The 27,201-nt window shown below is 39.8% G+C and overlaps 1 protein-coding gene across 1 annotated transcript in view; it reads right to left on the reverse strand.

Moving 5' to 3' along the window:
- VEGFD (vascular endothelial growth factor D) overlaps positions 1-6,031 on the reverse strand; it is a 30,176-nt gene extending 24,145 nt beyond the window's left edge. Inside the window, exon 1 of the mRNA XM_041416544.1 lies at positions 5,440-6,031. Within this exon, the coding sequence (XP_041272478.1) occupies positions 5,440-5,529 (90 nt within the window). The 5' untranslated portion in view covers positions 5,530-6,031. The remainder of the gene's footprint in view (positions 1-5,439) is intronic.
- Positions 6,032-27,201: the final 21,170 nt, after the last annotated feature.

A 27,201-nucleotide genomic window follows, 5' to 3' on the forward strand; every position in this document is an offset into this window, starting at 1 on the left:
ATACCACCACACCACTGGTTATACACAACACAAATGCCTGGGGGAGGAAAGCACCAGTAGGCTGCAGAAAACAGAAACAAGCAACATTTGCTGAGCCTGAGCTGGTGGCTTATTTTGGTTGCTTTCAGACCACTAATTACCAAAATTATGGCCCACTGCCCTCTGAACTTGCCTTCTTGCCTCCCCTTGGTTTCACAGACTTTCAGATGTGAGCTACAGCTGATGGCAAAGTTTAATTAGTGCTTAATTTCAAACAGCTGATAATTTGGTTTCTCAAATGCTGCATCTGAATAATCTACACAGCCTGGTGTACTTTTCCAAGCTCTGCTCTATCCTCAGACATTAAAATCCTAGCTGAGATGGGCTGGATTGGATCAGCAGCTGGGAGGGATTTTTTTGCTCTTTCTCATGAGCAAGAACTGTTCTTGATAAAGTAGCAGCGTGTTAGTAGTTGCCTTTCCAAACTGATAAGAGCCAAGGACGGATGCTCTGTGGCATGATAACAATACAGGATTGTTCTGTTTGCCTTCAGTGCACCTTGTCAAGGCAGTAGCAGATAAGTCAGAACAAATTGGCTTTCCTCACAACTTCCCTGATAGCTTTTCACTTCTGAAGGAAAACACAAACAATAATTTCTGCAGGAATGCTGTAAGTATATTTTCGCACATTTTTGGCTCATTGTGCCTATCAGAGATGATAATCACAGAGAATCAAAAGCAGCAGACAAAAACTGGGGGAATGAAATACTTCTGAAAACCACAATGTCATAATATTTGTTTAGAAGTGTTTCCTAACTTTGAAAGGAAGCTGGATTTGAGGATGAAAAGCCTGGTTTAAACAAAGGAATTGTTTCCAATGACATTTCAAGTTTCTTTTTCTAGCAGTTGAGCACTTTGCTGGAATTTCAGGAGTTGCCTTTGAGGAAGAGGTCTCATGACACAGAAGATTGTTAGAATCCAACTGTTCTAGAAACTGAGCAACATTTGCAAGCAGATTTTAGAAAGCTGTGAAGATCTATCTAAAAACCAGTGTCAGTTATAATTACAGAGACAAAAGCTTACAGCCAGCTCTGCTGCTCAGGTTTCCTCACAGAGCTCTGTTTCAGTTGGACAGACAGACAGACTGCAGCTGGCTCTGGGAGAGGAGATGTAAAGAGCTTCCTGATTTCTTCCACGCGTGGTGTGACGGCTCTCCGGTATTTCCATGCCTTCCCAAGGGCAAGGCATTTTCCACTTAGGTGGTCCAGGGCCTCAGGAGGGTGGGGAAGTGCTGCTTCTCTCTTGCCAGTGGACAAGGACTATGTACCAGCTGTGTTTGGAAAGTGGCTTCCCACTCTGTGCAGTTCACAGGGACAGTCGGAGATCAAGGAGATCTGTTTGAGCAAGAGTCACCACTGGAGGCTTGAACAGTGTTTAGTGCAGAAGTAGAAAAGATTTAGCTGAGGAAAAGGAGTGCATGTAACAGGGAGCAGCCAAGTTTACCTCCCGGCTAGCACACCTGACCCCTTGGTCTTTTGATCAGAAAACAGCTTTATATTTCAGGGACACCCCTCAGGCCTATCCACTGTGGGTTTCTCTCTAACAAAACCAAAGGAGGGTTCAACATGGGGAGAGCACCTCTGCAAAAGGAAAAGGTTCCGAGTCTAACCTGGAAGGGACCAGTTGTTCCTTTCTCTTGCCTGTCCCCCAACACTCTATCAATAATGTGAAGCAGCAGAACTGAGGAGGAAAGCAATGAGATTTTAATTCTCCAAGATCAAAACTTGCTGCCTCATTAGAGGCAGTTTTAGTGTTGGAAGACAGAAGCAACTCTGATGGATTGTTGGCTTTTCTTGGCAAAAATTTGCCTCAGCTCTGATGGATATAGGACATAGCTCTTCACATCTAATTTTAAAATTCTGGAAAAAGTAGTTTATGTCTGTTTCTGCTCTAGGAGAGGAAAAATTTGAGGGGGAGAGACAGAGAGACAGTGAAATTTGCGGTTCTCTAGCTGAGAGGTTCCAAAACGTAAGAGACTGTCAGGACAAAAACTTCAATACGGAATTTTTAAAGCATTTCCTGATGAAAAAAAAAAAAAAAACTTAAAAAAATAATTCTCAGTCTTCAGAAAACCCACGCGGAAATCTAATTTTTCCATGAGGACATTATATATTAGGTTAGCATCCTGAACCAAGCCACTGGAAGGCAAGGGCCACCCTTGACATCAGTTCAGCTCTGGAGCCAAGTCCTGTTGGACACCTGCGTGGCTGTGCTGTCCTGTCTGAGGCTGCCCACTGCTCCCCACCATGAGCCTGTGCTCCAGTTGTGCTCCTGACTGGCAGACATTTGATGTTCAGACTGAAACTTTCCATACCAGATGTCTGCCTCAAAATTATTTTAATAATTTTTTTGCTTTCTCTGTCAAAATGGTTTGATCACAGTGGAGGATGAAGCTCCTCCTTTATCTGTGAAAAAATTTTTTCTATTTCTCTACTATGAATCACAGATGTGCACTTTTGACACCTGAGGTGCCTTTTTTTTTGCCTTAGATGTGTACACTGCTATCTTTGAAAAAAGTCCACATAGCTCTCCCAGGCCTTTGCAGCAGTCGGGTCCTGTGCTGGTTCCATTCAGGAGAAGAGCAGGACCTGGGTGCAGCCACCCATGGGTGCAGATCCAGCCTATGGGGCTGAGAGCACAGGACCTGCCCTTCTTTCCCCGCAGGCCACAGGGGTCTGGCATCCAGGGACAGGAACTGCTGGATTTGCCTGTGGGAGGGAAGGAAATGAATACACATGGAGGAGGGCAAGGCTTGGCCAAGGAGGCTGAGATCATCTTTGGAGATCAGAACAAGAAATGGGTCAGGAAAAGGAAAGTTGGGGCAGTTAAAACCACAAGGACAAATAAGGAAGCTATGGATGGAGAAGGGAAGTGGAAGCCATGGTTAGATATGACTGGAAAACAAAAGTGTCCATTAGGGCTGCCTGAGGAACTTGGACAAAACTCCTTAGGGTCTGCGAGAGAAGAAGGATGTCCCCATCCAGGAAGAAGCAAGTGGGAAGGAGGGTGACACTTGGATAGCACAAAAAAGAGACCAGTTGGAAAGTGAGTCCCTGAGTCCTGGAGGTAAGGGAACAAAGGTCAAGTGGTGGGAGTAGAACAGGGAATGGAGGAAGAAGGAAGAGCTCCAACAGGCAAGGAATACATGTACATGGTGTGGAAAAGGGGTTCATGTGCTCAAAAGAGGATGGAGGTTTTGAAGGGTTAGGAAAAGCCAGCTGCCGTGGAGATGCTAGATCACAGCAGATTGTACATAAGCTTTTTAACATTCATGCCTTTAATCAGGATATTTGAAGGGGGAAAAGAGAATTCAAACCCTTAGCCCCGTGAAACTCTTGCATGATACCACACTGACGCCACCTGATGGTTTGAAGCAGAAACAGTTTTAAAATTTCAGGTGTCCTGGGCAGAGCTCACCTAACTTGGATTCATATAACAGGGGGCAGAGCAGGTTGCTGGTGCTTTACCCTTCCTAGGTCTCATCAGCTGTGTATTAGCTGCATCCTGACCTGTGAGTTTTATCCAGGCAATGCTGCTCTTGATCTCAAAGAACTTTGAAAAAACAAGGTAGGGTAAGTGAATGCAATACATAATTTCTGTGTACTGTAAATTCAATTTGAGGTGCAAATGGTAAAAATAATCATAACCCTGTGTGCCATCTAGCACTGTAAAATGAAGCACATTTTGTGGCATATTTCCACATGTGTACACACACAGAAGCCCACAGGTCATACAGGAGAAAACAACCCAGAGAGCCAACACTCTATGTAGAACATTAAAAGAAAAACAAATGGTTTAGCAAAAATCTCTGTCCATACCAAAAGAGCCAGAACAAGCAGTCTTTTCTTTTTGGCAATCAGCAGCCAATGCAAATGAAATACAGCATTTGAGTGTGATACCTTTTTGAGTGTGACCTGTAAGATTCCTTTAAGACAGTCTTGGAAACTCTCAGTGAGCTGTTTCAAGAACAGTAGCCTGTGGCTAAGCTGGCTGCTTGACAGTGGTAACCAAATTTCAGTGAAAATAATCACAATTGTACCTATGTTGCATGGACAGTCCTATCACAGTGAATGAACTGTAAGCCAGTATAAGCTAGCAAGAAGAGCTCTTGCATTTACTCTAGCCAAAGTGGATATGGATTCAAAGTTTACAGTTAAAGGGCTTTCTAGTGGTTTTCCTATTGTGCTGAATAAACTTGTGTCCCACATGTGGCTAGAATTATCACCCCTACCAATTATGAAATGGTTACTGTTCTGCGTTAGAAAGCACGTTCTGGTTTAAATGAAGCAATTCCTACAGGTACAAAACCAGTGATTTGTCATGCAATGCACAAAGTTAATGTATTAAACAAGGCTTGTTGCTCTGCTCCTAATGCCTTCAAAGAATTGATTGCTGAGGTTGTAAATTAAAAGCTTGTGAGCAGTCAGCAGGCATCAGTCATCCTGAGGCACACACTGCTCACCACTGCTGACTTACTGGGCTGGCAACAGCAGTCTGCAATTAGGCACACAACTTAGCATTTCTTTCCTAAAGCACAGGTCAGCGTGCAGCAGCTCACAGACTAGTGTGTGGCCATTGCTTGCAAGCAGAAGGTTTTCTGAAGTGGAAAAAAAAATATTAGCTTGTTTTGCTCTGCTAGTGAAAAACAAATAATTTGTTCTGGACCACACAGTGAATTAATCATTTTTGGACAGACTGCACATGTAGAAACTTGTTCCAGTTTTTGTTCTGATTTTTCTAAATGATTGTCCTGGATGTTCTCACATTGTCTCAAAGCCAGATCTGAAAAATCCTACTCTCATGGTGAGGCTTCAGCTTAAATTTTGTTTCATGTACTATATTCAGAAGAAAAGTTAGTTTCCAGGCAATGTGCTCTATTATTACTAGTTACTGTTTATTTTATAATCCTATGTAACCTTTTCTAATGAAGGAAAAGAAAAATGTTCCTCTGATATCTGCCAAACAAGTGAACAACTGATGAACACGTGTTCTTACAGGGAAAATTTCAATGCCAGCATTCTAATTCCTGAAATTATAAATGCATGAAATAAAAACGTGTATTTACCAATTATTCTAAATACTCTGACTTGTGCTTCTTTTTCAGATTTTTCTTTTATTTTCCATAACTGAAACAAAAATTTTAACTGAAGAACAAATTATACAACAAGTACTTAATAACTAGTAAAAAAGTAATAAAATGTTAAACAGAGAATATGGATTTAAATTCCTTGTAGATTCATTTTCCTCTATGGCTACTACACATCTCTGCAACCAAGCCATCACCAAACAAAAAACAACAATCCATTACAAAACATCAAGAAACCTACTACCGTGCACATTAAATGCAGCTAATTCTGGAAATTTGTATTATTAAGAATCACAGTAAATAAAGTTCACTTACTTTCACAGAACCATTCTCATAGTCAGATCCTTGCAGCAGATGTAGAAAAGAAATTATGAAAATATTCACAGTTGCCCACGGTTTGTACATTCTGATGTTTAAATCCACAGGTTACTGCGCAGTCGTTGTTGTGCAGCTGGAAGTGTCTGTTTCAAAAGGCATTTCTCTACCACCAACACAGAAAAGCTTCCAGAATTTCTTTCATAAACTCACAAAGGATTCCAGCATCTGAGGGTAAATATCTGTCTCTTTGCTGCTCAAAACAATTATAAGTTCCTCTAGAGAATGTAATTTCTTAAAGCAGATCTTAGATACACTTGAAATAAAATCATGATAAGGATTTAAATAGATATATATCTGTATGTGTACACATACACACTCACAAGCGATCAGGTATGGATTCCAGTTAGTGAAGTTAATATATCTTCCATCAAGACACAAGGAGACATTCAAAATCCATCTGTGGTCCAGAACATGTAAGAAATCTGCTTGATTCTGTGCTCGGTGTTACAGCAGGCTTTTAAGATGGTAGTGCAATGGCCAGTGTTTTGAGCCGAGAGCTGTAATCCAACTCTGTATGAAAACTTTTTTCACAACCTTCATGGAAGCTTGCAGAAGCATGTGTCTTAAATCTGATACAGACTTTGGCAGTAACACAGGCAAATTTTGGCTCAAATCCCATTTTCTTCCTACCAATAGCATAGCAGTTTTTAAACTAACTGATGCAATCTAGACTCCCATTATTTTAAAGGAGATTACCTGAAACATGAAACTTTAGCACACGTTCTTACACCACACACATATTTTATGTTACTTGTCTGAAAGAAAAAAAAAAAGAGGGTGGGAAAAGAAAAGAGAAAGACTTTCCTTCATGTGTTCTGACTTATGTGTCAGAGAAGTTTCTGAATAAATTTTAAAAAGCAAAGTTAAAAATTATCTCTGACAACAAACAAGATTTTGATTTTTTGAAAAAAAAAACTAATGAAGCTGCAGTATAAAAGGACAAAATCTCTTTTTATTGCAACAAAACACAAGCAGCATTTCTGCTCCAAGATAAGTATGTATTTTCTCTGTATATTCCTGCAGTTTAAAACAGAGATTTAAAAACAGAAATCAATAATTTAAAATTATAGTGGGGACAAAGACTCCAATAATTATATATGTTAAATCTATATTGCTGTACTCATATATCTATTGTGTTCAGGAGAATAGTTCCACTCTCACAGGTTTTAGTGTTTGCAGAATCAGACTCCACAATTGTTAATGTAAAACAGTCAAGTACATAATACTTCAGAGTCCTGGTTTCCTACCTCTGATGCCCAAACAAGTGCTGTCTTAAATACAAGTTACACTTCTCTACTTACCATTAGGTTGAATAATTTCTTCTTCAGTATTGACCACAAATGGACCTTAGCAAGAAAATTATTTTAATCCAGTCTTTCCAGTTGTTGTCTGTTAACTGTCATTAAGTTTTAAAATATATATATATATATATATATATATAACTCTATTATTTTTTAGCTTTGCCTTTTCCCACTTGTGAAAGCAATCTATTTCTCTTTTTTTTCTTCCTCCCGCTGCCACCCCACACGCCACACAAGGACAGCAGGAATTTCACCTCTTTGAAATGAGAGTGAAAAAGCTGCTTTGTCAGTGTACCTGCTGCTCCCCCTCACGCCTCCCCTGCACCCAGCTGCCAGAGATATTCACACAGTTTTGCACAGCCCACGCTACGAGGGCCATCCTGTGTCTGTACTGTAGGTAATAATTAGCATTCTTTAAACTATTTCATTCATCATTTTAAATTATTGTGTTATCTAAAGCTTATGTACAGCCCCCTTGACCTCATTTAATGTCTCTGGTTTGCTTCTGATAGTAATGTCCATCTCCTTGCAGGAGCTGCAAGCCTGCTAAAAGGAATGGATATGCCTCAGCCTCGGATGCACAGCTTCCGAGTAAGGGATCAAACCAAAAATAACCTCTGTGGGCTCAGGACTACATGAAAATAACTTTATATCAACCTGTACTTAGCTGGAGGGAGTGTCTGGCCATACTCACCTCTCATCTATGGGATCATTTGGAGCACAGACCCAGAGCCACGGGAGAGTCAAGAAGTAATTTGTGCCTCCACAGCTCAGAGCCTGGTGATGGGATCCTTACACAGCCTGCCCCCAGCACTGTTCAGGGATGAGCTGCTCTGTTCCCTGGTAGGGCTGGTGCCAAATGCCCCAAACTGCCCTTCAGGGACTCTAAGCAATCTAGCATTAGAAAATTAAGGCTGTTTGGTTTGGAAATGTTGGAGAGAAACACCTCTGTAGTATTTTCTGTATGTTGTAGTTCATAGCTGTGACTTACCAAATTCAGCTCTGAATTACAGATTACAACGTTTGGAAAGAGCAGGCCTGTATCTTTCTCAAAGCAAACCATTCATCAGAAAGGGTCACCCACCTCTGGCTTCAGGGGCCTTTTTGGCAGGAAGGCTGAACTGACCCTCAGGCACTGAATCAAACTCCTTTATACAAGAGCAAGTGAGATGCTGCAGGCAGAACACAAAAAGTACCTAGTCTCTCCCTTAGGACTCAGACACAAAGACTGGCAAATAGAGAAAAAAATTCTCTTGTTAGCTGCAGAGGACTCTGGAGCTGGCTCAAAGCTGTTGTGATAGCAAAGGCAAAGCAAGAGAAACCAGCTGATAGGACAGGAGAGCAACTCAGATAATGAATTCCTGGGAAACTTTTTTCACCATCTGTGTCACTGTGCCCATCCCATTCCCTATAGTTCTTGTCTCTCTCCTCAGTTCCTGATAAGAATCAGTTCTCCCTTCAGCACCACCTCAGCTCTGCTCCTTACACAGCTTTCTTGTGATTTTTTTCCTGCCTAGTGTTTGAGAAGAATTTAAATACTTTTGTGTTGGAGCTCAAATCTCAGAAGTGTGATGAGATTATATTGCAGACTGCCTGCCACAGCAGTGAACAGACTTGCTGTCTGGCCACACACCTCTGTTTTCATTTAATTTATGAACATAAGTTAACAATACCTACACTCTAGTTTCTTCTTTTATCTCAGTTAGCTGTTGTAGAACCACCTGCTCAGTTCTGTTCAGGGTTTGGGGTTTGTACTTCTTTTGAAATCTAGCACTGTCTAAAAAGAGGCTTAAATAAAATTTATATGACTATTTAAATTACTTTTGTAACTGAATAATTAGCTCCACAGACATCAGCAATGCTAAATACTGCACAATGAACTGAAATTTCAAACACTTATGCCTCCTTTGGGTAAGCAGCTAATAATTAATATTGTGACAGAGTCAGCTCTTCACAAGAAAAGCTTAAAATTTTGTTTAGTTAAATCTGTTTCTAATGTTGGTCAACACTGATGTCTGAAATGGATGAACAATACAGATTAAAACTTTAAAACTATTTATCTACAGGCATTATGTATGATTTTTTTCAATAACACTTGAAGTATGAGTCTTTCTTCCAAAGTAATAGTCTCATATTGCACAGAAACCTGGAATCAATGATTCCTATTGTCTGTTTTTGTGATGGAAGAGAACATATAAATGACCCAGAACTTGGTAGATGAATGGATCATCATTTATTGGCATTTTTATGATAGGATAGACAGACCAAGTGCAGTATATTTACTAGAACTCCTCATCATGATGCATTGGGTGTTCCATATTTGGACTGTGCTGCACATAAAGAAAAATAAGGCCAGTACAAATGACTAAAACTAAAAACCAGCACCATGTTTAACTTGTGCACTTCTTGTATGCATGCACACCCAAGGAACAGAAGAATTTCCTGACAGTGCTGAACAACTCATGTTCTTCAAGCTCAAATCTTTTCAGGTGAGACAGTAAATTCCTTCAGTAATCTGAAAAGAACTTAGACCTGCAGAAAGGCCCGTACTAGTGTCATTATTAGCCAGAAAAAATAAAAAGGGAACACCTTAAACAAACAAAAAATCTTCATTTGGAAAAATGTAACAAAACACCAAAGGAAGATATTTCAGGCTTTTAACACAAGAGTAAGCCATAAATCAATAGGACTGCTTAGATCAGGGAAGGTTTGTGAGGATATGCCCTAAATAAACTCCAATTGATAAACTTAAATTGATCAGTTTGCAAAGTTGAAATTGGAGATAAATAAAGGAAGTTCATAGCCTTTACTTCAAACACAGTATTGTTTCACCAGCTGCTTCAGGCTTGAAAACTCCACACCATTAGAAGTTTCAGTATGGCACAATGTTCAGAATAACGTAATTCCCAGTGAAGTTCATTAAGTATTTTCAAGATGATTCTATAAGTAGATCTGTACATTCCCTCTAACTAATCCATACACAGAGGAACTTGTTTTCTTGAAAACTACATAGAAAAAGAAAGACTGGGAGAGTATATAAAATATTGCAAACAAGGAACTAACTTAGACTTAATAAAGTACTCATGACATAGCAGTTATATGACAATCCGGTCACTTAGTACACATTATTAAACTAATTATCAAGTAATTATTAAATTGAAAACATTTTTTAAATAAAGCAGCATTTATTAAAATGCCTATTGGCATAATAAATTTCTGTGAAATAGCAGAATGCCTGAAATATCACACCAATGCTAAGCTGGATTGATAAAATTTAGGGAAAAAAAGAAAAAAACCCATGCACAGAATCTCAGATTCAGAGCTCGAGGAGACTGCCAAAGCTGGGCAAGTGGAGTGATGGGGACAGCCCCACAGAGCCAGATCCAGAGCCATCCCTCTCACCAGCCCCAGCACCGCTTCATCTCCTCAGGTTATTCTTTAGTTGCCTTTAAATTAGATCATTTAATTGTCTGCTTGCTGCAGCAAAGCTGGAGCTCACAGCAGGATGCAAAACCAGCCAGGGAAGAGGGGAAATCCCACGGGGTGCCTCTGCTGCGCTCCAGGCTGCGCTGGCTGAACTGCTATCCACACCTTCATCTAGCTGGCTGAAAGTTCACCTGGGAATGTTTGCACAGGCTACAAACACACCCTGGGCTGAAGCGCAGGCTAAGTCCCAGCTCTCCACAGCATCCCCTGGCTCAGTCCTCCCCTGCTCCAGGGAGGGACGCCCTTGTTAATGGAGGAGCGCTGTCAGCAAAAGGCAGATACAAATCACAAACAAACACTGTTTGTTGAGCTTTTGAGAGATGCAAACACCGTGTGGCTGCTCTGTTTTTGAATAGGTTCTGCCTCAACCTCGTGAAGTGCACAGCTGCCTTGTTACCCTTCACAAGTTTACATTTGTGATGTCTGAAGCATGGAAAGACAGAAGAACTCTCTGGGGCATGGCTGATGTGCTGAGCAACAGCTTTATATCAAGTGTGAAGAAACTTCTGCTTCTTTTTTTCAGCACTTCCTTTGTGTCTGAGTTACTCCAACTTCTAAGAAATCTAACCTACACAGGGATGCATGATCCAGAGAGCAAGAGCTCTCTCTGGATTCTTGTTATTCATATTTATCTTCAATAATGGGAGCTCTGTGTCTGCTTGTCTTCACATCCATCTGTGTGTACATACCTGTTAATGAGGGCACAACTGAAGCAATAATCAAACTTTAATTACAAAGGTGTGTAGTAGCTTTCATAAGCCTTTGTTTCACTTGTTATAAGTTCTCATTTCTTTCTACAGAGAAGTGGGAGAAGCTGAACATAAAGATAAAACTGGTCTTGCAGTTAAGAAGAAAGGGAAAGGAAAAGGTGGGGAGGTAGGGGATAGGTGAAACAGAAGAGAGAGGAGGAAGGAGAGGAGGAACTCTGACTGGATGATATCCTTCACATCTTCCATTGACTGTAGCCCAGCCCTTGCCTGCAGACTGTGAAGCACTGGCTGGTGTTCAGGTACACCTGAGAATCACTGCTTGTTCAAGTCAGGTCTGAAACAGTTCACAAAGCCAAAGCAGGAAGCAGTTACCAAGAGGATGGATTCAACATCCAGAGTTCCATGGCTACATTCAGTCTGAGGCTTCATCCTCAGCTACTGTACAGCAAGGAAAGGAAGTGTAACTGCCAAGCACAGTGAGTATCCAGACTACTGAATCCTGAAGATGTTGCAAGCAAAGCAGATGAACTCACGGGTTCTCATAAGGAAGAAAATAATAATTCTCATTTTCTCCAGCACACGTGGCACTGTTGCTAAATTAGCCTTGGGAATTGAGGTATGCACAGCTTGCACCAACTTGTGTAACTGAACAGACTTTTGCTGCACTGTACACATCAAGGCCAGAATTTCTCAAGAGAAAGATGTGACTGCAGGTGATATCAACATCCTTAACCTGGCAGTCTCTGGTGATGTCTTGAGCCAGTTCACATGGCAAAGCAACATTACAGCTTGTACTTCAAACATTTACTTTCTTCTCATCCAGTAGAGCCTCACAACAATATAATTCAAGTGACTGTAGAGTGGATGGTGCCAGAAGAGCAGCTACAAGACATCAAGGAAACATCTTTTACATGAGAATATCCTCATTTATTCTAGAGACTGTTGCATTCTCAGAGGTCAAGAAGCAAGTATATGTTATGGGACTGGAGAGTTAAAGCAATTTTGTGCAAGAACATTTTTCTGAAGAAGTTGTTACCACACAATCACCTTCAAATGCTTCTGGAGATCTTCACCCATCTCATCACAATGCTCCTTGAGGTAAGGCAGACTTTGTGACAGGAGTGGAAAATGCAAGATTAGTTTCATCTTTGCAATTCACACACCAGGCTAGAATTTGCCACAGGCTCCCATAAGCAGCTGGTGGAACTGTTGGCATAACTTTGTCTATCAGAACAGAATATAAATAGTCTCACAGTCACATCTACTCACAATTAGCTTTTGGACTTTTTCTGGACTTTATAATCATATCCAGTCTGCTTTTAAAAAGTTCTTGGTTAAATGCAATGCAGAATACTTCAAGTGCCTGGCTAAGTTCCAAAGCTCATATTTTTTATGCTTCCTATTCTGATGTCTTTTCAGGGAGATGTGTCCATGAAATAAGAAGAAACAATGCCCTGGGAACAGTTTCTGTGCCAGAGCCCCAGACTCTTAACCCAGCGAGTACAGCCAGAGGATGCTGTGAAAACATCCTGCCCCTCAAGGCCAGCAAGGAACTCCAAGGCTAAGCCCCACACAAGAGAGCTTAAAGATACCTTTAGTCACCCTCCCTGCCTCTTTCTGTCTTCATTGAACACAAAGCAGCTTTTTGTAGGAACTGTCAGCATTAAAAAGTCTTAGGAACAACTGCCTTTGCCCAGAATTTCTCCTAAACAGAGTCTTCTGCTCCTCATGTAGCTATTTTCACAAATAAAGGCTACTAAGTGATCAGAGAAATCAGAGAAGTAGGCAGAGAAGTAGAAGTTAAAACATTCAGAGGCAGGAAATTTTGTTACAAGTCCAAGGATAACTGAAACAACATTGTGGGAAGCAGGACAGCAAGAAGGTGATAAGGAAGGAATTTATACCTTCATTTTCTATAGGTGATTTCCCTACTTACTTCTGTAGCAGCCTGAAGTGCCATCCTTGGAGCAATATGTACATACATAGCAGATGGTCAGAGAACCAGTACAGGGTTTAGCATAATTCTCCTTGCAGGGAACACCCCAAAAGTGTGCACACAGCTATTGCAAAGCACTGAAAGTTAATTTCAGGACTTATACATATTTGAGGATACTTTAGGGTAACAAAAGTTCAGTAATATGAAAATAAAACCCTTCTGGTGCAACTTAGAGTTTGAGGATGAAATGGGCATTATTTATATTTTGTTTTGCTGCTTTGACACTCTCAGATACTAGGCCAATTAAAGGACAAATCACCTCCTTGACATCAGCAGGGGAGAATAGATGAGATCTCTGTTGAATGTTTAGATAAGAAAATGTAAGCTTCAAAGTGTGTATATTGCAAAGTTCATCTCTAGCTCTAATAGGAGGATTTTTTGACACTTAAAACACAAAAGCAGTTCTGTGTTTTTACAAGAAACCCACCTCTTTTTATTACATCCTAATGCTATCAATAATGTGTAAGCATAAACACAGTTTGTCAGTCTCACCCTATATATTTCCCATTGAGGACAAAATAAAAGATGGCTTGGCTAACTGACCCTTCTGCAGAATTTTCATCCCCACGTTGTTTGTGCTGCTCCAACTCTGCCTGCATACAAGATCCAGTGAACATTTCAGATCCATCATCCTTTGTCCAGTCACCTGTGTGAAACAAACTACTTACCTCTCATGCCCATCCACTGCAGACATCAGGTCCAGGGTTCAGGTGCCCTCAAGGCTTCTCAAAGGACAGGAGGTGCCCTGAAGCAGCTGAGAGTGCCCTGACATTCATTCATTCATCTTGGAGCCTGCTGGTCTCACACCCAATGCAAACTTGTTTTTCTCTGGGTGAGACTGCTGCCCCCACCTCTGCCCACAATGTAGGAGTCTGCACTTCTGCTCAGGTGGCACAGAAAGCTGGATGGGTCCCCCACCAGTGTAGAGAAGAGTTCACTTGGCCATATGTAAGGTTTTACCCAGAGGGTTTTATAATGTCACAAGAGTTCTGACAGACCTCCTTATCCATCTGGGAATTACCCTCTTGTTGGTACTTGATGAATATACCATTAACTTAAGCCTCCAGCACTGCCTTTTGGCCAGGGTATTAATAACAAAATCCTCCAAGTCCAGGAGGGCAGCCAGAGAACAGAAAGCAAACCTACGCTGCTTAAAAGAAAAGGGGAAAGACAAGAACCAAGTGAAATAATGAGATATTTATTCTTCAGTCCATATCAACTGCTGTATTATTCTTTAAACACAGTGGGGAAATTTTATATAAAAATTTCCAATTAAAAAAAAAAAGGAACACTATTTAGATACTGAAACAGGAGTTACTTATTTAAAGGAAAAAAAAATTATAAATAAATAAATAAAAAACAAAGAAAAGGGGCAGACATGAGTCCAAAGGAAATTAAACCTTAATTACTCAAAAGCTCTCTGGGAACAGATCACTGCTGTAACATGTTGAAAAACAATAATCATTAACTTTATATCAAACTTTCAACAGGTTTTAAAACACTGAAAAAAAGCCCCATAATGTGCTCTATCTAAATGTACCTGCATCTTCAATTCTAGCTGTTCTGATCCCTTCTGTTTGACAGAAAATGTTCAGTAACAGTCTTCAAGCAGGCAAGATTTTAAAGAGCTGAAGATGTTGAAAAATCTTTGCAGGCTCCATGAAAGAAACTAAAAAGCAGATTTTAATCCAATAAGCAGGATTTAATAAATTTATTTTTTCTGGGAATTGACTGGGAACTACGAATATCTGTAGACTGTTAGATATTAAAGAGGCTGTGACAGAGGGTTGAGTATTGGATCTCTGCTCCTCTGCCACGAGTCACAGTTACCTTGCTCCATGGTCCTGTTTTGGACCACTGTAGTTAGCTCACTCCAAAGCAACACCCAAGTATGGTTCTGGCAAGAGATCATTCCAGAGATCTCTTTCCAAGGCTGAAGCAAGGGGATTCCCTGATTTCCCTCACACAGAGCTTTACAAGCAGGCTTTGCTTCTTCAAACATGCACAAGTGTCTTCCTGCCATGCCCCAAGGCATGGTACATGCATAATTATGATCTAATAATTAAGTCATTAAGGATAATAATGTTTAAAAAGTCTTTTAAAAGGGATAGTTATTTCTTAAAGCCACGGGAACATCACATGGAGCTTAGAGGAGATGTCTGGCCAAAAGCTCCATAGCCCAGATTCAGACAAGTTGCTGTCAATCCTGATGGGGTGGCCTGAAGCACTCTGGACACAAGTGTTTTGTCCTCAGGGGGAGATCCTCTCCTTCTTTTACCCAAAATCCTACAAATAGTCCAAGGCTTGAGGCTTATAAAATGTGCCTCAAGCCATATCAGCCTTATATGACACCTGAGGCTTATGAAATATGTGCTGTTAGGAATGTTCTGGGCAGATCTGAATCTTCACTGGCCTTTGATACAAGCAGTGTTACTTGATGATACTTTCCTGATTTTAATTATCTTCTGCAATTGAGGGACAAAGGCAAACACAGTACACTCATTTCAGTAGATAATTATTTAGGAATCTTTCTGCCAAGCTGGACTTCACAGTCAGAATATTTCTCTGACATGCACCCACCATTTTTCTGCCTACAGTAAAGAGCACTCAGCATAAAAGAAAGCAGAGCACAGCAAAAGATCAGATGAGACAGAGGGTGAGAGAATCCCATCATGATGTAGATTCATCAAGAATCATAATGACTGACTGAGGCTGTCTGCTTTGCTTCCCCATAGAGACACTCTTTCCCTGTTACAGTCTTACAGAAATTCCCCAAGGCTGGAAAAGTAGGCCAGACACATTTTTGGGAAAAGGGACTTTGTTCTGGGATAGCTAAATTTTTCTAATGGCAAAAGACAGTTAAAAGAAATTATCAGTGCAGGTGAAACGAATCCTGGTGATGTCAAAGAAAAGGTCCCCTTCACAATTCCAACCTTAAAATTAATGCAGAGGCTGAAGGATTGATGTGTATCAAAAAATAAAGAAAAATGTGACCAATAAATGAAAGACACAACCATTGTGAAATATTTAGGAGCTTTCTGATCTAAAATACTGAGAGCAGCTTTGTAAATTTATACTAAGTCTGCAAGGAGGTGTCAGGAAGGTGATGCACCAACAGTTATGGCTTATGGCAACAATGTCAGCAACTCTCATCCTAAATCTTATTCAGAAATGTCCTTCAGACCACAATCATTAGGGCAGAAATACTTTGTCCCCAAACTGAGCACTCTTTGTCAGTCAATACACTATGGTGAACTTCAAGTTTTTGTTTCGCTTCATCAGGATCTTTGAATAAAAAAGACATTTAAATAAGAAAGGAAATGCTGGAATCAGGCTGTATGTTCATTCTAAACTCTTCTGGGCGGTTTTCTTTTCTTTGTTCAGAAATATTTATGTTACTCTTACAATCCATTTAAAATCCTTTCAAGAAGGTTTTTTCCCTTGAATACATTCAGATTGACTCTTTCTTAGTGTTGACTGAAATAAGGGTTTTTTTCTCTCTACTTTTAAGACAGATATGAGCAACCAGCCTTTTCTCAAACACCAGATATAAAGGATGGCCCCAAATCTTTTGGTTTTTTATGGACTACTGGTCTTCACTGTCTTTCCATCTCCATTTAACCATTAAATACCATTTTCAAAGCCACATATAGGACTTTTTATGTAGTAATCTGAAATTTTAATACATCAAGAGTGCCTTTTTTTATAAAGGGCATATACACTCCTTGGAGAATTCATTTTCTCCTGTCCTTTCTGAGAATTCTAAAAGTTGCACATCATTAGTACAACTTTGCCAAAATATTGAACTTCTGACTTTATATGAGATCATTTTTCCTTTCCTCACTTTTCAAAGGGATGGCTGGAAACATCAATGTTGTGATATGAAAGATCATTTCTGATTACACATAAATGTAGTTTCTATGGCCTGTTCTGGACTGTCAATTGCTGTCTTCATGGTTAAATGACAGAGCTTTGTCTATAGTCCCAGACACTGAAGTCAGTTTACAAAAATGAGGAAAGCTAGCTATATAAAGATAGATTACAGATGTAAAATATGTTGCTATTTTTATATAAATTGCTTACAAAAGATTTGCAGAGTAGCATCAAAGACAATTACATAAATGTTCACAGGCATTTTTTTTGATACATTATGAACACTGTTATTTTTTGTAAATCAAAATGTTTCAAAAGAGAAAATACATATTACATGTCTTTCACTTATAAATACAGCCAGATCAGATAAGAAATATTTTCCATTGCTAACCTGGGCCAAGAATGCTAACTAACAGCACAGTTCACAAGGGTCTCTCTGAAAATAGCTGTTCTAAATATGTGGTTAGATTAGGCTGTCTAAACATTTGTAAGAGCTCAAGGAAATCTATCTGGAAAGGCTATCTTTCATTTCTAATTGTAATATTTTCATAGGGTATGACTTTTATTGGCTACCACATTTAATCCCCATTGACTCTGCTTCCCTTCTTCTAGTACTGAGGATTAAGCAATAATTCCCACCATCTTGAGACACACAGACCAGACCAATTAAACTGTAACACACATATTGAAATTCTGATTACTGCTTCATGTTTTGGTTGGAAGTATTGAGCAGACTTACAGATTGCCCTAAATCTCATAGCAAGGGAATAAGAACTGCAGACATGAACATGGAAAAACTGTCCCTGTGCTCTGATCATCCTATTTATCCATTCACGAAGAGAGCACAGGAGAGCTGAGCAGTCAGATGCTGCAATACAACATCTAGGTCACTCTGCTGGGTCGGGCACTGTCAGGGGCACATTTTCTCTCTGGCACATTTTCCCTCTGGGTTGCTCTCTCTGGGCAGCCCCTGCCTTCCCCAACAATGTGCAGCACACAGCCCCACGGAGATAAAAGGGTGGAGAGCACTGGGTCCTACATCAGCTCCAGCAGGTGGGAGAACAGACCTGATAGATAACATTGAGCATGTAAATAATAATCTCATCATACAAACCTCTTCTGTGGGCATTTTTCTTTAAAGCGTGGTGGTGTCAACAGTGCTCAGACACTGAAGAGGAAATGAAAGCACTAAGCTGTCAAAACACCAGCACGTTGTTCTGCTCAGCCACAGACTTTAGTTGTTTTTATTAAGTGCAGCATCTCACATACTTGCAAATCTTGTCATCTTGCCGTTTGCCACAAATCTTGTCATCTTGGCGTGCGCCAGAGCGCTGCTTTTGGAGAGTTGAACAGAAGCTTCAAGGAGAGTTGAATACAGATTTACCAACCATACACAGTGCCAGGCATGGTATGAATAAAGGTTATCAGCACTGGTGTACAATGAGACACAAACACCAGGTTTAATATACAAAGTTTTAGGAAACAGATAGAAAGGACATCACTGCACTGAACTGAGGGGTCTCACAGACCTGGTCAGTGAGCTGTTTAGGCACAGATGGGTCTGTGGTTGAAGCCTGTAAGCCTTAGGTACCATTGCCACAAGAACAGATTTAGAAAAGTGTCTTCTCTCCTTGTTTCCAACCTCACAGAGTACAAGGCAGTGTAACAGACTGGGACTATTCTTAGTGTTGCCTTATCAGCAATCAGCAAGGTAATTTTGGACAATGATTGACTTCCATAGGAGAGTTTATCAGCTCCTTCAAAGGCTAAGTGTACATTTGTGCATGTGTGTCAGCCCTACCAGACAACTGCAGCTCCATGCTACTCCTCAGTTTTGTGCATACAGAACCTTGCACAAATGTGCTCTGAACAAGCATCAGAGCAAATATCAATCTTTCCAGCTTTGGCTGTGGGAACCTAACAGTCCTGTGCATTGAAAATCTGAAGCCTAACTTAACCTCTGAAACTGCTTGCACTGAGCCAAATCACTCTCTACTTAAGGAACTTATTGGTACCTATAACTGGATTAATTTCCTCTAACTGGATTTTTTACAAACAAGTGTATGGGTTTATCAGACCAAGTACATGCATGTGCTTTGAAATGAGGATGGTGCTCCAGTGAGTGTGTGGCTCAGGTGTGGGTGGATTCAGTCTTCACAGTCACAAGCAGCTGCTTCAGCTGTCATTCAGCCATGTAATAAAATCAGCGTTTTCCAGATGCATTTTTCTTCTGCCTCTCATATACTGTCTGGAAAATGTAGATTTCTTAGAAATATTTTAAATTATTATGCCACAAGCCAATAAATTACAGCTTGTAGAATTCACAACGTATCCCATCTGGGGTTGTTGCTTCATACAAATAGAAATATTTGTGTCCTTCTTTTCTCAAGGTGAAATGAGGTCTCCCAAAATTTTATGCAGGTCCCTTAGGCTTGCAGACATTCTCTCAATTTCTTAAATAACTTCAGACTAATAACTCTTTAGATCCTAGTTGCTATCCTGTAGCATTCACCTCTAGCAAAATATTTCCCTTTAGATCAGTTTACTCCCTATTTTATTAAATGTATTTGTTTTGGTATAACATTGTTTTCACATTTGAAAGCTTCCCTCCATTATTATTACCACTTTTTTTCCCAAGGTATGCAGGCTTCAACAGAGATTCCTTAAAGGTAAGGAATCAGCTTTTGTTCTGTATTGAACAAAGCTGCAGTACTGCTGTAAGAAATTATTCCATTCAGTAGCAGACATGGTTTACTATCTGAGATGTAGAGTAGTCTTACTGGAGATGCTATTCCAAATATTACATACACATTGGTTAAATTCCAATACTCCTCAACTGGAGTATTTTTTCTCTAGTATCAGAACACTCTAAAAGCAGCTTATTTTCAAATATTAATCAAATTCTTAAGCTGAGTGTCCTTTGCACATTTTTCCATGTTTTGATCACCAATGCAGGTGAGTTAATATTGCAATCAAATTATAACTTAGCACTAAAAGGATTTTTGGTGTGTCAAATTTTCAATTAGTACCACAGTGAGAAGCATTCATATGTAAATAATGCATATACATTCATGAACTACTTAACAAGCCAATAAATAACCCAGTTCTATTTTGGAATACATTTGCTATCAGGAATATATCTGCAGTAAATCAGCTGATGGTAATCCCACTATATTACACTGACCACATTTTCTACATTCCCTTCACCTGCCATGCACAAGAAATCATTTTTCTTGGTGATCACCTCTGACAGCAGGGAGAGGTGTAGTCCTTAAGTGCTGGAATTCTCAAAAATGTCATCTCATACCTTTCACACCCCCATTTTTCCCCTCCAGAGTCACTGGAGTATGTTACAGCAACTCAGATTCCTAGGATAATATAAACCCACAGCAGAGTACTGCATACTCCCAAATGATTTATTCTTAGAAAGGTACTTTGGGATAAAGAAACATCTTCCAGCTTCTCTATCAGATGAACTGTTGACTGGGAAAACTGAAAGGACTTGACCTATTTGTTTTGCATGGCATTGCTTAATTTTTCTTTTCTCTCACCTAGAGCTATGACAATATATCAGCCTTATCTGGTTTGGCTTCTGTTTGTGTTCTTATCTGCAATTCTGAATTATCATAAGTTAACTGCAAACTATTATATTTTGGCTGCAAAGAGGTAGGAAAATCATCCTACCATAATTTCTAAAATTTGTGGGATCCTGTTCTGTGCTTTTAAATGTTTAAAGAAATTCGTTTTAAAATTACTCAAATCCTGGAACTAAATTTTACATTACATTGCTCACTGAAGAGTGCTTGTGGCAAATGGAATGCAAAATGCTTCCCTTCAATAGATCATGTCCACCAGCAAACTAACAAATCTGCCAGAAGTAGTGATAAAACATCTGATGAAAAATTAGAGCAAAGGTAACAAAAAACAGTAGCCTTGCTGTGAAGCTGCAATATAAAGAAAATTGGGATGTCACTTCTTTTTGAGACATTTCAGCTAAAATAACTATAGTTTTTGCTAGAATATACAAGAGAGTCTCATAAAAATTGTCACCAAATCAAACCTTTCCCTGTTTTGGATTTCATTAAGGTAAGACATTACATCAATTCCTACTCAGCATTTTGAAAGCAATTATCTCTTGTGGGTATGGTTAATATGCAGAGGCAGGAGAAATACAAGATGACTCTTTTAAAAAGGATGAGGTGTACCTATATATGTTATTAAATTCAAAATCCCCATGATATTGAGTTTACCTCAAAAACAGCCGGTCAAAAGTGACTAGTTTTATGGCAACTAGAATACTGCTGAGCTACCTACACTTACTGCATTCATGCATTCACAGGGGGCTGGGTTAGAAACTCTCTCTACAAATATGCATGGAGCTGTCATCATGCAAGGAGAGATAAGTGTATTGAGATTAAAGTGATCTGCTAAATCAGAGCCACTGTCTTCTAACTCATTCACAGCTTGAGGTCATTCATGGATCACCTTGTTACCTGACTCTTAGCTAATGTTAAATATTTTCTCACTAGGTTCCTGTTACTTCACATGCCATGACCATCTCCAGTCACTCTTCCAGGAATCCAGGGCCAAGATGCAGCATGCTGATTACAGCAATGGAATACAATTCTGACCACTCATCTACAGGGCTATTCATACACACCTGTATGATGCATTTAATTTGTAATTTGGGGTGATTCACTTCACCCAGCTTCCCATCTTTATTGCTCTTCTAATATGTAAGTAATTTGTAACCTATGACCATAAAGAGAAAAGAGTTCTTTGGATGTGCTACATGCTCGTAATTATTAACATTATTCCTCATCTGATCTTTTTATTTGAAAGCAGCTAAAAACTATCTTTTGTACTGCAAATGAAACTGATTTCTGGTACAAACCAAATCCACTGCTGTCGATAGTAGGGAATTCCCTTTTATACAGCTAGCAGGAAGAAATGTGCTACAAATCTGAAAGAATTATGCAATGCTGAGATTCTGCTAATCCTGAGGGCAACCACTGACTGCCGAGACTGGCGCATGCTGTGTGGGGAGCTGCTCCCAAGAGGAAGGCTTATCAGATGGGTGCAGGCTGCAGGATGTGGCCTTGGGCTCTCTCCAAGCCACGCAGAATGTGCTGCTTTCAAACCCCAGCCTGCCTTCTGCTGCTCTCGCGCTGTGCTGAAACATCTGTTTTCTATGAGACCAAAACCACTGACCAACTGTTTAACTCTTAGATGTACTGGTTTAAAGGAATCATTCAGGCAATTAAAACAACTAGTTCCCTAAAAAAAATCTCTAATAGATGTGTGTCAACTTTTATTTATTTTTTCCTTTCACTCTTATGTGAATTCTCAGATGTTGATGAAGTGCAGATTACAAGTGACATTTTCCCTGTGGTTCTGGGGCACCTGCAACACCCTGTCTCATGGGGGAGGTAAGAGTGGAGCCCAGCTGCTGCCTTCCTCAGTACAGGGCTCTTAATGGAGCCTCCATCCATCCCCTTTGAGGTAAGTTTCCATTATGATTTGAATAATTGTTCATGAGCAATCTCCTCTTCTGAACTGACTGACACCAAAGGTACACTCACATAGTAAGGTCTTCCTTACTTGGGTCTTACTTGGGGCTACCCAAAAAAAAAAAGTAAAGATATTGCTTGCCATACATTGTTTGTATATATTCTTAGTACTCCAGACTGAAGTAAATAGGCATTGCAATCCCACTCTGTTTCTCTTTCAAAGTCTGTCTGTAATAGATTAATACATGAAAACATCTGATTACCATTAGCATCTGTAGTTAATCTTCCAGTTGCAGTCTGACAATTAAGAAATCTACAGAAGCCAAAAAATGAAGGAACAATGAAACAACACACTTGAACTACCACATGAAAAATGTTACTGTTTGAGCTGTCTGTGTTTAAATCTTTTACCCAAATGTCTACTCTTCATCTCTTCTCACATTAATACAGCCAGTATGTACGAAGGTGTTTGGAATGCCTCCTCACAAGTTCATATAGCTGCCAACTACACCTTTGCTTCTTCTTCTTTTTCTTTTTTTTTTTTTAAATTCACACCAAGTGAAATTATTAAACTGATTAATCAGCATGAATCAAGCAGTTTTCATTCACTAAAGGCATCACAAGCCCACAGTCTCACTTGAGGGTGTTTTGAACCATCAAGTGCAGGCTTTTCAATGCAGAAGACAATTTCTTCTCTCATCAAGTCCATCATCAGCTGGGACAAAGAAATTCAGTCTTTCTGCTGAGCTTTGACCTTTTTTTATCCAGAAAGCAATGAAGACCTGACAAAATCAGCTCTGGTGTTAATTCATAATTACCCTTCCAAGGAAACAAGCTCTTTTCAAACAAGCCACCTTAGATTATAAAAAGTGTGTTCCTATGCTCCAGTTCAACAGCTCAAAGTCACACTTAGTAGGCAAGGCTTACATCTTTCAATTCTTGTTGATTTTCTGTCAGTGGAGTTTGAGCTGCTCTGGAGTGCAGTTTTAGATCAATAGAGATATTCTACCCCCATACAGAGGAGCCCAGCCCCCATCAAACACTGTGCTGCTCCGTCCTGAAAGCAGGATTTGGGAACAGGTAACTGCCTTTTTCAATATGTTACCAAACACTCAGAATGCAGAACACTGCAAAATTAACATGCTTTTCATCCTATAAAGGTGAAATATTTTATCTCATTATGAATCACACGCAGTTCATTGTATTCTTCTCCCACTTTCCTCCTCCCACAAAACCAATAACGTTCCTATATGTAAGAAAGCGTGTGTGCTTGATTTCTTTGTCCAGCTTGAAGCCCAGATACCTGCATGTGGCTAAGGATAAAGCAAACAAGGAAGAAAGATGTTGTTTATGTACTTAGAAGCTAGTTTGTAATTTGTAAGATGTCTAGGGCCACTAATTCAAAATCAGTTTCCTTTGTTCTTTGGAAGTCAGCTGCAATATCCCAGGTAAATGGAGTAGGAATTGAGGAAGATTTCTACATTTTTAGCACTATGGGTGTAGTAATAGAAGCTGTAAAGGCAGCTGTATAAACATAATGTGGAAACAGAGAAAAAATAATTGTAAAAGGAAAAGCCAATGTAGCAAACAGGGGTTAAAAAAAGGGGAAATCTGGCTTAGGCCAACATTCAATACACTTCCTCAGGTACACTAAACTGAAGTATATAATGTCCATGATGAAGGAATGAGGTCAGACACAGTAGTTTTTCTTCTTTCAGCCTGACAGCTCCTGCACTACATAATTTTTCTCTGTATTCTTGAAGTATTTATATAACTATGAACTCTTCAGAAGAAAACAGGGAATTTGAAACAAGAGTGAAATTAATAGTATGCATGAAGAAATGACTCGTTGCTATCACCAATGAGACAGTGAAGCAAATTAAAGGAACCTTAGAAAAATTAAAATTCTAACCAATATTACTCTTCACTGAAAATGTTATGCTTGTCTTTAGAGATTACTGGCAAACTAGAGGAATCACCACCCTTGGACTGATATTCACTGGCAAAAATATTCAAAGTGTTACATCACATTTTGTTTTATAACAAAAAAATTATTTGTAGAAATCAATAGCAATTGTGAAATCTCATCCATGCAAGTGATATGACTAGAACTTGAATACATAAATCAATTAAAATATCCATTAGGAAAAGCAATGAAGTTTTTTTTTTTGTTGTTTGTTTGTTTTTTTCCCAGTGCATCTTTAATTGGCTTACCATTATTTGGAAATATTTCTATTTAAGAGGCAAATCCAGATGCACATTACAAAAAGCCTTCTATTTCCCTCCCTCCGCCAAATAAAAAGACAGTGTAAGCACATTGCAGTTAGACATTGATGTTTTCCAAAATATACATCGGCCCTCCCCAAAAGAAAAGCAGTGAGAATTCTTTGGAACTTCCTGCAGTGCTGTACAACAGCCCCAAGGCCCTGCTGCCCTCCCCTCTGCGGCTGATGAGAGAAGCCCAGGTAGTGTTGGGAGGGACTGAGGCAGCACTGGCCCACTCAGCTGTAAAGAACAGGGCTGGGAGGTCAGCAGGAGCCTGCCTAGGCTTGAATGCTGACAGACATTTCTCTGTCACCTTTTCCTCAGTGGAATGCTGCTGTATTTGATCACCTTATAATTCTTGTGCAGCTTTCTTTTAAAAGTTAACAATTTAGGGATTATTCCTGGAAACGCTGCTGAGATCATGTCCTTTTCTGAAGGACTATTGAATCTAATGTGCAAAACAAAACTAAGATCAAATCACTGAGAAAAGTTGAAGTATCTTAATGGAGAATTAAATTTCTTCTGAAGATTTCTAGAAAAAAGATGAAAGCTACTCAAAGCTCAAAAAGCTTTTCAGGGAGCCCCCAAGGCATTGTTTCATCCCCCTGCTGTCCCACCCTAAGTTTTCCTCATAACTCCTCATGGACTGCAGAAGGCTTCACATGGCAGTGATCTGTCCATCCACAGCCACAATGAAAAGCAGATATTGAACTGACCAGAACTGCCTGGACAACAGTAAAGCAGGAGCACAGACTTCCTCTGTGCTCACAGAGATTATTCAAATACATACTGCATGGTCACAGACATGACTTTCCTGTCTCTGATGACTGATTTCAGCTGCTGATATGTCTGTTTGACAGGAAAGTCAGCTGCCAACAAGCAAACAAACAAACTGGACCTGTGTGGGTGCCAGGCTGCACAGCAGTTACCGAAAATGTGCAAGAAATCGTCTTTCAGCATCTGTGTTCTGCCCAGACATGACAGGTTGGACAGTCTAACCAGACAGTGGCAAATTCCTGAGCTAAGTTATATGCTTATGGTCATATCACAGTTGCTTTGAATTGCCTTTTCATCAACTATTTCATCAAAATACTGAGTTGATAATTTCAGTGAAATCACAAAACCAGTACTTACTATAGATAATTTCTTGTAGACATAGCCTGCAGCATTCTTTATTTATATGTATTGGATAAAAATGAATAAATTGAGTTCAGAATTCACAGTGGCAATGCTCTGTAAAACTTAAACTTAATCTAGAGCTGCAACCATTTAATAAATGTATGCAATGCATTCCAGTGCTCTTAGGTAGGGTTTCTTATATTTCAAAATGCTTAATGTCTGTCTACTTTTTCCATTAAAAAAAAAGGTGCCCACAAAACCCAGAGCTTTCAGAAAGATTCTGGGTGTCAAAGCCTCAGAAGATGAGTTATTACTAATAAATAACACAGTGCTTGTACACCACTGAAATAACAAAATGGTATATTACACTCACCTGGCTCATTCAGCACATGAAGTTTGGATACTAATGGCAAGGAGAAATCATAGTTGGAACTTTTGAAAAAGACACTGGGGAAAATATCCTCAACGAATCAATACAAAATGTTCCAATAGCTTGAATAGTCTGAGATAGTCACCTTTGGCTGCCTTTCTGGCTGATGGAGAGAAACAGAGATTTTAAGGTTTATTCATCTTCTTTTGAACAACAAAAAAACTCCTGTGAACATAATCCAAAAAATCTCTCACATACTTTAAGGAGCATCTATGGCAACCACCTCTGCAGTACATGTTCCACTACAGACTTCTTAAATTTGGGAAGATAAATACCATCCTAGTTTTACTGGATATGTTACACTTGAGCATAGTCTACATGTGTTTAAATGCAAGTTTGACAATGGAAATCATCAAAGAAAACAGGAAAAAAAAAACTGAAGAGAAATGAGATTGAGCATCTGCTTTACAGCACAGGAAAGATCACAGAGTCTTTGAGATTGGAAGGCACCTTTGAAGACTGCCCAAATAGGGGCAGCTACAGCAGCACTTAAGCCACATCCAGTCAGATTTTGAGTATCTCCAAGGATGCAGATTCCAGCACATCTCCAGGTAGCCTATGCAGTTCAGACAATGGCCAATGTCCATGTCTGCAACAAAAATGCTGAAGAGTGCTGGTCTCAGTACTGACCCCTGAGGAGCACAAATCATCACTGCTTTCCGCTTTGACATCAAGACATTGACCACAGCTCTCACTGGATGTGACCATCCAGCAGATTCCTTATAAACTGAGTGGTCCACCTGTCAAATCCATGTCTCTCTCCACTTTTGAGACAAGGATATCATGCAAGAGAGTCCCAAATACTCCAGGTAGGTCATGCCATTCATTCTTCCCTCTAACCACCTTATCAGATAAGGACACCGAATTTATCAGTCCCAATTTGCTGGTGGTGCAGCCCTGTTGGCTGTCACCAATCACCTCATTCCCCATGTGTCTTAGCATAGCTTCCAGGAGAATCTGCTTTATGATCCTGCCAGGCACCAAGGCAAGATTGACCTGCCTGTATTTC

The sequence above is a fragment of the Onychostruthus taczanowskii genome, unplaced genomic scaffold, assembly GCF_017590055.1.
Source record: "Onychostruthus taczanowskii isolate IOZ18803 unplaced genomic scaffold, ASM1759005v1 scaffold52, whole genome shotgun sequence".
Taxonomy (NCBI): domain Eukaryota; kingdom Metazoa; phylum Chordata; class Aves; order Passeriformes; family Passeridae; genus Onychostruthus; species Onychostruthus taczanowskii.